Raw genomic sequence first — 13,247 nt, 5'->3', positions numbered from 1 at the left:
CCTAAGTTTACGTTACGTAGAACACATTTAGAGACAATAAGTGAACAGAACATTTTTTTATCCACAACGAGGAAGCTCTTGCCTTTGATTTTTTTTTATTGAATCTCCGACTTACCACTTTAGTGGAGCGATTACAGAAAAAATGGCGTATTGTTACATGTTTTTTTGTATTATTATGAAAGTTTAGAAAACTGCGCAGTTTTTAAAACTATTTTGGACGTATGAGTTCATTTTTTTTTCAAACTTTTAAGTTGAAAATTTTAGAATGTTCTGCTAAAAGCATATTTTTTATGTTTCTAGCGAAAATTTTGTAAATAAAAAATCAAAGATAGGAAGGTGATTATTTTTTTCAAACATCTGCAATTAATAGGGAATCTGTCAAAAAAAAGAAATCTGAGAAAAGTCAACCCAAAAAAAGATAAAAAAATTTAAAGCCTACTAGGTCATAAAATTTGAAAAAATCACAAAATTAACGATAACTTCTAAACTACGAAAAATCGTACAACATACATAGGGGTGAAATCGATAGGTCTAGTCCTCACCTATCACCTGCCTTCGGCTTGACACCTTATAAGAAACACCCTGTATTGTATAGTGCTTATTGAACTTAGAAGGAATAACAATGTGCTTAATATTATTAAGGGTTGTACCCTAGCTAACCAGCGCCACCATATTTTTTCTTGATTACTTTTGTTATAGACCGAAATTAAAAGAAATGGTTTGAAAAATGTATAATATGTATCGAAGCTATTTTTTAAAATAATTTGTTTGAATTCATTAGATATTTGCAGCAAGTTACAGATTTAATTACTTCTAAAAGTTACCATTTTAGCTAATTTTGAATTTCGAACTTGCAGAATATAATAAATACACGGTTTTTAAAGTAGCTTAGATGGCTTTAACTATTTACAAACCACTTTTTTATTTCGGTTTGTAACAAGAGAAATCACGAAAGATTATCTGTGGCGCAAGTTTTAGAGGGGTAAGTAAGCTCCTTAAATATTTTTGTTACTATTACTTAAAAAAATGTACTCTTTGTGCTTTTTTCAAAGCAAAATCTTTTACACAATCGTCGATATCAAATTGTATCTCATTTTGAATTGCCAGTATAGCTAGATTTGTTAGTCTCAACGTAGACATAGTCGACCTTTTTTTTCTTGTTCATGCAATGTTTTTTTTTCTTATCCGCCGCCCCCTTTCATATGCCGCCCGGGGCCATGGCCCCCCCTGCCCCCCCCAAGCTACGCCACTGGTTCTTAAATACGTAGGTTCTATTTGATATTTAAATGTTAGCGTTATAGGCAGGCAGTAGTAGTTTAATTAATTGTCTACATCAATAGAATATTTTTCAATTTCATTGTTTTAAATTTTAATATTTTATTCGATCATGTCATAATACCCAAATTCAAAATATTAATTAGATTTTAATTTTTATATTTTTGTACACCTTTTTAAATTAACAAAGAATAATACATATTTTCAATTTGAATTTAATCAAAAGATTGTGAAATTAGATTAGCCTTGTGTAAAATAATTATAGATGGATACTCTTATTTGTTTATCACACAAAATAAAAGCAAATACAAGTTGGAATAGCACAATTAAGGCGATGTACTCGCTAGGAAGCGATCGTGTGGATAGTAGTTGAAAGGAAAAAGCGGTGAAGAATTATCCGACTATAATTATTATTTTTTAAGATTATTTATTAAGACTTCCAATCCGACTCTTATGTTGTGCCGTATAATACTGGTTGTATTAAATGTACAATTTAAAATAATAATTATATATTAATTCACAATATTTGGGTATTTTATTTTTCTAGCATGTCTTTTACCGTTTCTGTCGGATTGATTCTGTGTTATACTCCGTAGCCACGCCACTAAAGCAATCGCTATGAATTTGGCAAAATTATATTGTCCAAAAATAACGTTTTTAGTCTACATTCGCAAAAAATGAGAAGTTAAAGAAATCAAGTGGCGCGGCCGAACGTATAGGTACTTCACACCTCGCAAATTTTTGAATAACTCGTTCAACTAAATTCATCAAAATTGATTCAGCTTTTTAGTTATGAAGTAGTGCTTAAAGTGTAATTTCATTAATGCCGGCGTTTACCCGTGGTCCCCCCAACATGTCCCCCTGGTGGGTCCACGGGTAATTTTTTTTACCCGTTGTCCCATGACCGTTCTGAACAGTGTTTGCCAGTGGGTCTACGGGTAATTTATTTTAACCATGGTCCCACCGCACTAAGTGGCAAACATTGCTTGTCACCTAGCCTAGGTATCTATAATATTATAAAAAAATCTATAATGAATATAGAAAATAATTATAGGTAGGTACGGCACTATAATACTATCTTCACATCANTAATATCGATTAAATTTACAGATTATTGTCTATGACTCACAGGTTACAGCACTGATGTGTCAGAGACAAGTCATAGACAATATGGAGATAACACATGATTTTAAACGTCAAGTCAATTTGACAAGTCTCACAAATTTTCATCGTCCACGTATTTTGCTAAAATAATTTGTTTCAAAGATTGATTTCAAACTTGTATAAACCTGAAAATAAAGTTGGTTTCATGGGCTTGTTAAATAATGTGTATGATATTATGAACACGTAAGTGATTATGGTGTAATTGTGTATGAAAATGTTTGTTTACATCTCTGCTGGATTCTAAAAAATCAAGGTATACTTAACTTTTTGGTCCAAGAGAAATGTGGCCCTTAATCTATTCTTATCTGTTCTTGGATACACATTTCACTAAACCATTCAAGCAGTCTACAGGTGTTAGGTAAATGGGTATATGAGCCGACACTAGCCCATGTTAACATGGGCATATAAATGGTATGGTGAAGTCAGAAATTTCATATCATCATTTTATGTTTTTTAATTTTCATACAAAAAAAAATTCATCAAATCCGATTTGTATGAAAATTAAAATAATTAAAATGAAGATATCAATTTTCTGACTTCACCATACCATTTATATGACCATGTTAACATGGGCTTGTGTCGGCTCATATACCCATTTACCTAACACCCTGTAGATAAATAAAATAACACTGTTTTATGAATTTTTTTATTTAATAAAGTACAAACTGTGTACAGATCTTTTTATAAAAAAATACATCTACATTTCTTACCAAAATACAAAGTCTCTGGACGGAGACTGGTCACGCAATAAGTCTTATGTAAATAAATTTTATAGACAAAAACATGTAAATTATTTTAAAAAACGTAGTGGATTTACAGCAAGTAAAGATTTAGCAAGTTATATTGGGAGGCATCTTACCAATGACAAATTTAAGGCATTTATCTTTGAGCACCATTCCGTAATAATGACAATAATTGAAAATGATGAAATTAGTGTTTATCTTCGACAAATATTTCATAAATATTCCACAAATACTAAGAATACACAATGTATTAGAAATTAGATAAATAACTTCTTTTTCCGATATTAATTTCATTTTAGAACTTGTCTATTTTATTGAGGTAATAGTTTCATTTTTGTGCCAAATAATCATCTCATGAAGAAAATAAGTAATAAACGTGGAATGTCTATACAAAAAGGTTTTCAATGCCACTACGCACAAAAATTTTAATGGTGCAATCAAAAGTTACACAGTTGATTCAATAGTAATGTACTGTCTTTTTGTATAACCAACTACATTTGCCTGCCTTACTAGCCATTAATTCTGTGGATATAAAAATAACAAAACAATCAAGAGGTAAATGTTGCAAGTAGAAATCTACATTAATGCTAAATTCGTTTATAAACCATAAAGTAACTATCTTAAATTGATAGTTTATCCTTAAATATGATAGAAAATAATGGCAATTTATCAATAAAACTAAAAAGCAGCTGCCATGGCTTTGCAATACATTAGTTAATTATAGCTACATATTACGCTTCTATCAATCATACATGTTGAGTGGTTAAGGAGAGGTTGACTGTCTTCACAAAACTGAATTAGTGATATAAAGTAAGTATTCAAGTGATTGTTTGATTGCTACAATGGCTTTGCAATAGGTACATTTGTTAATTATAGCTACATAATAAGCTTCTATCAATCATAACTCTTGAGTGGTTAAGGAGAGGTTGACTGTCTTCACAAAACTGAATTAGTGATATAAAGTAAGTATTAAAGTGATTGTTTGATTGCTACAATATTGTTCTCTTTCAAACTTGCCTAAAGGGCGGGAGCAGTGATGTAACTATAGGGTGGCAGAGCTGGCAAAATGCCACAGGATCCTGACCTGAGGCAGCCCCGGCCCAAGGCCCTAATCGTACCCATCCCCCTCACGATGGTCCTTGAAAAATAACCCTTGATATGCCAAGGGCCCCGTGCACAGAATTTGTCATGGGCCTCAGATGGTATAGTTACGCCACTGTTTGGAAGTTTGAAAGCAAGAACAACATTTGGATAATAGCTAAGTCAGTAAAGCTGTTTAACTTTAAAATATTTATGTTTTTTGTACACTATTGAAAACACTTTACATGTCACAGTCAACCTTCTATGGCATCTTACTGTAATACACAGTCGCAGCATTGCAGAGTATAATAAAGACATTTGATACCACAATCTTCTTCTTCGTTTGTGGTTGCAGTGGAATGAACCTTGTGTGGAGGTGGTGCTCTTAAGTATACGCTATCAACCCTGTCAACTTGTTTGTCTTTATCCCATTTGTTGTCTGGTGGTTTTGCCATGTTTTCATTATTTTCCAAGTACTCGCAGTCCTCCTTGCTTGATCTATCATTTGTGTCACCAGCAGCTTCCTGTATTAAAAACAAATAAAAATTTTTTTGTTACATAGAATAATGATGAGATGTAAAACCAGAATAAAAATAGGGTCAGAGTTCAAAAATTTTAGGAACAGTTAATTTTGCTATCAGCAGTTATTACTCAGAAATTGCATATTGATACAATCGCACTATCAGGATTCTTAATTAGTTTATAAGATACTAAAACAATACAGGCTATGACTCACAAAAAACAAAGCAATATTTCACCATTTTTCCAAGTAAAAAAAATGTTAATACATATTTTTACTTTTCAAATTCAATATGTAATCAAAGAGTAAATAAGTGACAAAGTTTCTACCTTTGTTTCTTCTGGGTTGTGTTTGATAAATTCTTGCTTTTCTTCAGGTTGTACAGGCCCGGAGCCATCTGATGCAATATCAATACTGGCTGCAGTTATTCCTGTGTTTACTGCCACTGTTGTCACTTTAGGGCGCTCAGGTACCAATAAATCTGTTTCTTCTTCTTTCTTCTTTTGTGGTTGGTAAGCAGGAGAATCACCAGACATGCTGAAATATTAAATTAAGATTGATTTACGAACACGAAATACTTTCAAGGCTTAACAACACGAAATGCCAAACGTTGCAGTGAGGGATCCTATTTCGTTCTGAACTCAATACGCGTAGCTACACAATGTAAACAATGGGCGATAAAATGCAACATTTCATTTTCTTTTGCTGCTGGTTATTAAGAAATTTCACCTTGCTAATATGGGAGATTCAGTTCTTTCTCCAGACAAACGTCGCCATGTGCTGATGATTGTTTCAAAATTATTGTTGTCTTGCATCTTGAAGTAAAAAACATTAAGTGACCAAAAAGTTTTTTCAAGTTTTGTCAACTTAAATACCCTCCGATCTCAGTAATGAGAACAAAAACACTAGATTTAGATACATATGAGACTTGGTTCAAATATTTAAGTAATCAAATTCACGTTTGAGAATGAATACTGAGGTAAATTTATTCAAAAACAGTAAAAATGCATCACAACACAAAGCTTCACGACAGCTTTTATGATGTCACCTCCTTGACTACTTGTTTTCTTTTTTTGACATGACAGTAATCAGACTGATCGCGGGGTTTGCCATATTTGCATCTCGCTTGCTCAAACGACATATTGCTCTTGGCATCCTGCTTTGAATATTCGTTCGGAAACTCAACTGACATTGACTCCAGATTTTAGTTACTTTTTTTTAGCATCTAATATTGCTTACAGCTTTAGAGGTGCTCATACATCGTATTAATTTTAGTTTCCCGCGCAATTTAATAAATGAATTGATAAACTACTACATACAATAAGTAGAGACACCTATCGACTCGTAACTATAAACTGATGGCAAGTTTCACTCAAAAGATGGCGCTGATACAAGTTACTCTATCTAGCACGCCTCCAGCCCTACAAACCTGAATCGCGGCAGCAAAGATTTCTTTCTACCTTATTAAACATTAAAGTATCCCACGCTAATATTTTTAGTTACCGATCCTTACACACTACATTATGTATGTACTTTGTTGGATTTAAATTAAGAAATAGATAGAAATAAATACCACTAGACGTTCGTTGTCTACAAAGTACCTATTACTTAGGTAAGTATTAAAGTATGAGATCAGAAATTCAGAACAGTTAAAATAAATCCCATCAAAAACAATACTTGTCAAAAAAACCAAGTCTCGCAACTCAGTTCTTCTACGGTAAATGTAATAATTACATGGATCTCACAACTTTTTACCGTAGAACAACTGAGTTGCGAGACTTGTTTTTTCATTTTTTTTTGACATCAAAAACAATACTTGTCCAAAAAATCAAGTCTCGCAACTCAGTTGTTCTACGGTAAATGTAATAATTACATGGATCTCGCAACTTTTTACCGTAGAACAACTGAGTTGCGAGACTTGTTTTTTTTGACAAGTATTGTTTTTGATGGGATCTCATTTCTTTTTGTATTTTGTAGACAGCAGTTATGTATCTAGAAAACTGGACCGAAATTTAAATATTTTACTCGACTTGGCGGGGACACTACCGTGCGCCTTTATATTTATATGGTATTACAAAGTTATTGAAGTAAGTTTAAAGTAAGTAGTTATAAATTTATAAAACTGGACCGAAATTGAAAAATTTTGCTTGACTTAGCGGTTGCACTACCGTGCCCCCAAATATTTTAGTTTTTCCTTGATTCATACACCAAACACTACTTATATTCCAAAGGACAGTGCCAATTCATGTATGGAAGTTGGACCAAGTGCTGCCCAGAATGAAACCATAGTGCATTTTGTTCCTCAGGCCAATACTAATTTGTAAACCGAAGCGCACTGAAATCTATCCCTGGAGTTAGGAGAAAAAAAGATTTTTGTTTTGAATTATTTACATACAAAATATCATCGATGTATACGTACTACGCATAAGATTTCGCAATTGTGGCATTAAATAACACTTGCTACGTTGAACTTAACCATACTGCATCCGTACACCTTACTACTATTACTTATTCTGTGACCTTACTTTAGTGCGACTTGGACATTCTTTATAAGCGATCAAGCGCTGTTGCATTAGTTTGGTTACTTGACAAAAATTAATTATTTCCAACATGGAGCAAGAAGTTTTAGCTTACAATAACTTCAATCATCATCATCATCATCATTTCAGCCATATGACGTCCACTGCTGAACATAGGCCTCCCCCAATGCTTTCCATGTTGATCGATTGGCAGCGGTCTGCGTCCAGCGCTTCCCTGCTACCTTTACGATGTCGTCGGTCCACCTTGTAGGTATAACTTCAATAATCGATTGTAATACACCAATAAATTGATTTTTCGCAAGTATAGAAAACTAAAACTTCTTGCTTCATTTTGGAAATAATGAATTTTTTCAACTTACCAAACAATTAAAACAGCGCTAGATCGTTTATAAAGAATGTCTAAATCGCACTAAAGTAACGTGTACGGATACTACGGATGCATTATGGTTAAGTTCAACAAAGCGAGTGTTATTTAATGCCATAATCGCGAAATCTAATGCGTAGTACGTATACATCGATGATATTTTGTAAGTAAATAATTCAAAACAAAACTCTTTTTTTCTCTTAACTCCAGGGATAGATTTCAGTGCGCTTCAGTTTACACATTAGTATAGGTCTGAGGAACAAAATGCACTATAGGTTGATTCTGGGCAACATTTGGTCCAGACCCTGGCACTATCCTTTGAAGCTTCTAAGTCTGCTAGAAGTGCCTTAGAATTTTGATGATCGGTGAGTCAGTCAGTCAGTCAGTCAGTGAGTGACAAAATTAAGAAACTTTGACCCGTTATAATTCTTAAACTACTGGTTCAAATTGAATGAAATTTGAAATATACCGTGTCTTTACAATGCCTGCATAGATACTGAAAATTCAGTCTTCTAGTTTTATCCACAACGATGATACAGGGGGTCGAAAATGGCCTGAATTGCTTCGAGAAAAGGATGGTACGGCCGTGCCGCTTTTTCGCTCGACTTGGTGGGGGCACTGCCGTGCCCCCAGATAAATACTTACTAAGAATACATCGATGGTGACTTTTCTTTGTAGCGTTCATATTTATGTGAGTTAAAAACTAAATCCTTTTTCTTATTTTTCCTGGTTGGTATCCATATGATTCCAAAAGTAGTTTTTGATTTATTGTCTTTCGGGTTAATAAAAGAAGGATAATCTCGGCTTGGGCTGACGGAAGTCCCGCTAAAATTCTTGGGTTTATTGTTTTTATCATCTGATCCTAACATATTTGTCTTTTTTGCACTAGTTAGCAATGAATTGCTACTTTTTTCACTTGAGCCTGTTGCTTTAGTAATTTTGTCACCTCCGTAGGGGCTTGAATTTTTTCCACTGGATCCAAAGAGGTTGGCATTTTTGCCAGTTGTTCCATACATACTGCCAGCTTTTGCAGTGTCCATGTTACTGGGTTTTGCGTTTGATGCAAAGACATTCATACTTTTGCTGCTAGTTATGACTGGAGTTTCTTTTTTCGGACTTGAAGACATAAAAACATTACTTTTTCCGGTGGTTCCCATTCCACTCTTGCCGCTGGAGCCCATCATGTTGCTACTTTTGCCTCCACTGCCCATGCTTGAAGTTTTGCTTATTGCAGAAGTAGATTTCCCTATACTGCCGGTCCCAAGTTTGGCCGAGGAACCGGCAGCTGGTTTTTTGTTTATGGGGGCCAGAGTGATAGCGCTGAAAAATAAAAACTAAAGTTAATGTCAAGGCTCTCAATAAATTGACTTTATATAAATCTAGATATAACTTAAAAAAAAACCGACTACAAATGCGTGAACACAAATAATACCTATTCAACAAAAAAATAATCGTTCAAATTGGTTCATAATCGGCGGAGATATTGCGTATAAAAAAGTTCATCCCCAATTTTCCACCCTTGGGGGTGAAATATTTTCTTCAAATTCGCATGAAACTACCCTTTTGATAATACCTATTCAACAAAAAAATAATCGTTCAAATTGGTTTATAATCGGCGGAGATATTGCGTATAAAAAGTTCATCCCCAATTTTCCAACCTTGGGGGTTGTTTTTTTTATTATTAAATTTAAATGGGACCACCCTTGAGGTATTACCTATACGCCGAAAAAAGATTTGTTCAAATCGGTTCATAATAATTGGCGGAGTTATCGCGTAACAAACATAGAAAAAAAAACATACGGCTCGAATTGAGAACCTCCTCCTTTTTTTGAAGTCGGTTGAAAATTAAAGTACCCATAATGTAAGTCGATTTTTTGTGGGTATTTTTCAAAACAGACGTTAATGAATGGATCTATCTAGAGTCTACTTAAAGGCATAATCGGGTAGGTAAGTACATTTACGACACAAATTGGCCCCTGCCATGGCTTCTTTTAGTAATTACTGTGTTCACCATCGGACCATCTGTTGTGTTGTGATGTGACAATGAGTCGCACATCCGCATTACTTCTGGTTGAGCACTGTCGCGTTTATAATTAACTAATCAATCAATTAACTACTTTACTCCCTGAAGTTTCAATTTTATTACGAGAGTGAAGACATTACGAGCAAATTAAAATACATAAATGAACTATACANAAAAAATTTAAAGCCTACTAGGTCATACAATTTGAAAAAATCACAAAATTAAAGATAACTTCTAAACTATGAAAAATCGTAAAACATACATGGGGGTGAAATCGATAGGTCTAGTCCTCACCTATCACCTGCCTTCGGCTTGACACCTTACAAGAAACACCCTGTATAATTATAAATAAACCATAAAATAAAATCCTATCACTGCATTCGAATTGAAATAAACATTAGCCGGAAGCGGAAGCAAATAAAAAAAGATACAAATTCATTTTTTATCGACTGCATTTTAATGCATCTCTGGGCTTTTAGTAACGTCATGATTTCCAATTACTTACTAAAAAAATTTACGGCATCTAAAAGTATATACAGATACAATAGACCTAAAAGACCTACCTACTCATAAAACCAAAACAAAATATTAGAAGCGTATTTTAAGATAGTACCTACAGTTTACACCTACTTGTGGCCAGTATTTATTAATAATAAATGCACTAAACTCGATGCAATCGAAAACAAAGATTTGTCATGTGATTTGTGATGTCATGAAAAAAAAAAGACTTTAAAAGTTTTGTGTTTCGTTTTGTTGTAGATCCTAAGTTACTTTACCGTATTAATATGAATGTTACCCACCTGATCCTTTATTTTAAATTATTAATGCTAAGGTAGAATGAAAAAGGTCAATACTATGTTATTAGTAAAGTTGGAAAATTAAGGTGATAAATGAAAATTTCGGACCAATATTGATAACATGTGTAGGCGTTGTCTTTGTTATGTTAGATTATATGCGTGAACAGTTGCATGACTAATAAAATCTCAGATGAATCTTCATGTCAAATCTATCATCATCGATCCACTTAAGTTTTATCGTAATGGATGGCTGTAATCTATCAACTTTTTGTTAATTTGTCACTATATTCGTTACTTATCGATCGATTTTATCTTTATCGATGATGCTGTCCTTGCAATCTGTTTTTATTTGCAATAGGTACTTAGTTAAAACTAAATATAATTGAGATATGGGAGCTTGCATTTTTAACGCTATTATACAAATTAATAAGGTAATTGAGTGCTAGATTTTTAGCAAACTCTTTCTGAAACACATAATAATAAACTGTAACAGTCAAGCTTTGTGACTGATAGTTTAACTGTTATATGTTAAAATTTTTGAGTAGATGACTGGTTTTATTATAATATCAATTTAGCAATCAGTATCATCATGTATTGTCTAAGTTCGTAAGTTCAAAGCCAATTCATAATGAGATTAAATTGTTAATTAATTTGCGTCACCAGCCTCGTGTTCTGGGGTGTTGAGGGCGAAAAATTAAATACTGATGCTATTTGCATTCCATGACTTAACCCCGTGAGTGTAGGCAGGGAACTACTGAAATACGACTAAGGCCAAAGTCATCAAGATTCATGGTTCTAACGTGAAAGGAACATGGGTGGGTGATGATGTATGGCTTTGCTGATGACGTCACTCAAAGGGAAGTGCTCTTGTGACACGAAGCTATAGTTACGGTTAAAGCTAAGGTGGTGCAACTCAAGCCTAGAAATTTTCTACTAACAGGGACTACGAATGAGGTTTTCCATGTATCGGGGCTAAATATTTACATAAGTACATTTATTTTCATATGAAAGAAAGCTGCAAAGCACTTATTGTAAATATGAACGAATTCATTTGAGAAGTCAGCCATATCAAATGTGAGTTTTCAACATACATTTCAACCGACTTCAAAAAAAGGAGGAGGTTCTCAATTCGACCCGTATGTTTTTAATATGCATGTGTGCATGATAGTCACGTGTCGTGGATAACTGACGGAGTGAAATTATTTTACTTAGATAATTTGAAACGTGCAATTTTTCTTGCTTAATCGACAGGTAGACAGTTATCTACCGTAACTAACACGTATGTAGTTGTCACACACGACAATGTAACATAATACCTATGTAGGCTATTATTCCACAATACTGCAGGTTTAGTAATACACATATCGACAAATTGCTTCTATTGTCATCTATAATAACCTACTCAGGTACCGAAGCAAACGTTTTGTCTCGTGTTATTGATATTATAGAATAATCTATATGTATAATGTTCAAATGCTTTAGAACACCTGCGTGCTGGATGTTATTATAATAAGGTTGTACACAAATACCTCAACAATATTAACCAATTGGATAAAGAGTAGAACCTAATATAAGGTAATTAAATTGATGAATTGTGTGAGATATGTTGGACTTACTAAATAAAAAACGATTTGAGAAATACCCAAATATGTTTTTTACGTTATCGAGTAACAATTGACAACCAAAATTCAGTTCAATTTATCGATTACCTCCTATTTTTAAACAGGAACTTACCTTCATTTCTATAAGTACCACTCTACGTACTAGGTAGGTAAGTATGACATACATTAATAAAATGTAATATGATACACATCGCACTTATCTTTCTGCATTTATACTAGGTCAAGACGGTCGCGAACGTCAATAAGGATATTTTGAACTTGTTGAACTCTATCTCGATTATAAATAAGTGATAATAAACTCGCATGCAGCTAAGTACTCACTTTAAACCAGCTTTGTTGAATACACAATGGGGATTATTGAACACATATGTAGTTTGGAACGGTAAAAGCGCGGTTGGCGGAGCGTTCCACGCATGTACTTTTTCGATGTAGCCGTGCGTGCCCGCATGCGTGTGCGCTGTTGATTCAGCGGCGGGAAACTGATGTGGAGAACGGTATTGCCAGAATACCTGTCGTACTACTTACATGAATGATCGGTCGGTAGTGACGTGGATTTTTGAACATGAGCCAATCTTGAATGGTAATTTTCTAATCTATAACGTCACATATTATGTCCACGTTGGTCACAAAAATTTAATTTTTAAAAGTTATTTCATTTCTATATTTTACTTTTCATCAAGAGAGCATTTCTTTCATATACAGCGCTACAATTTTATTAAAGACATCGTCAAACAGCGGGACGTAATTTTCTTTACATTTGCCTAGAGTTATTATTTGCTTTGATATGTTTAGGGCACTTGTTACGAGCATAGTTTTCATGGTGTATCGCGTAGGTTTTGCATTAGTCAAAATTATTTTTGCATTTCTAAGATGCTTGCCTAAGGTTTTCATTAATGACGGCTTACTAGTTACTCCTAGATATATAATATAGGAAAATTATCCAGGGATAATATGGATAATTTTCCTATATTAAATATCTAGGAGTAACTAGTTCTTACAGACTATCTATTGCATATGCTGGGTTAATCCTCATTATGTTGGACTGGTACGAGTATGTTGATGGTAGATAACTGTAATAATCTCTGTGTACACTAATTTCCTTACACAAATAGTACCTTC

The 13,247-nt window shown here is 33.7% G+C and overlaps 1 protein-coding gene across 1 annotated transcript; it reads right to left on the bottom strand.

Moving 5' to 3' along the window:
* Positions 1-3,381: 3,381 nt before the first annotated feature.
* LOC114361192 (uncharacterized) lies at positions 3,382-12,637 on the bottom strand. The gene is made up of 4 exons (XM_028316168.1): positions 12,450-12,637; positions 8,332-9,006; positions 5,112-5,319; positions 3,382-4,786 (listed from the first exon to the last, which is right to left on the bottom strand). The coding sequence occupies exons 2-4, from the start codon at positions 8,895-8,897 to the stop codon at positions 4,535-4,537; spliced, it is 1,026 nt and encodes a 341-aa protein (XP_028171969.1). The 5' UTR covers positions 8,898-9,006; positions 12,450-12,637; the 3' UTR covers positions 3,382-4,534.
* Positions 12,638-13,247: the final 610 nt, after the last annotated feature.

The sequence above is a fragment of the Ostrinia furnacalis genome, unplaced genomic scaffold (genome assembly GCF_004193835.3).
Source record: "Ostrinia furnacalis isolate ACB-3 unplaced genomic scaffold, ASM419383v2 OfSCF5444, whole genome shotgun sequence".
In the NCBI taxonomy this organism is placed as follows: Eukaryota; Metazoa; Arthropoda; class Insecta; order Lepidoptera; family Crambidae; genus Ostrinia; species Ostrinia furnacalis.
The sequence above is the reverse complement of the archived record's forward strand: the minus strand, read 5'-3'. Positions and strand labels throughout refer to the sequence as shown.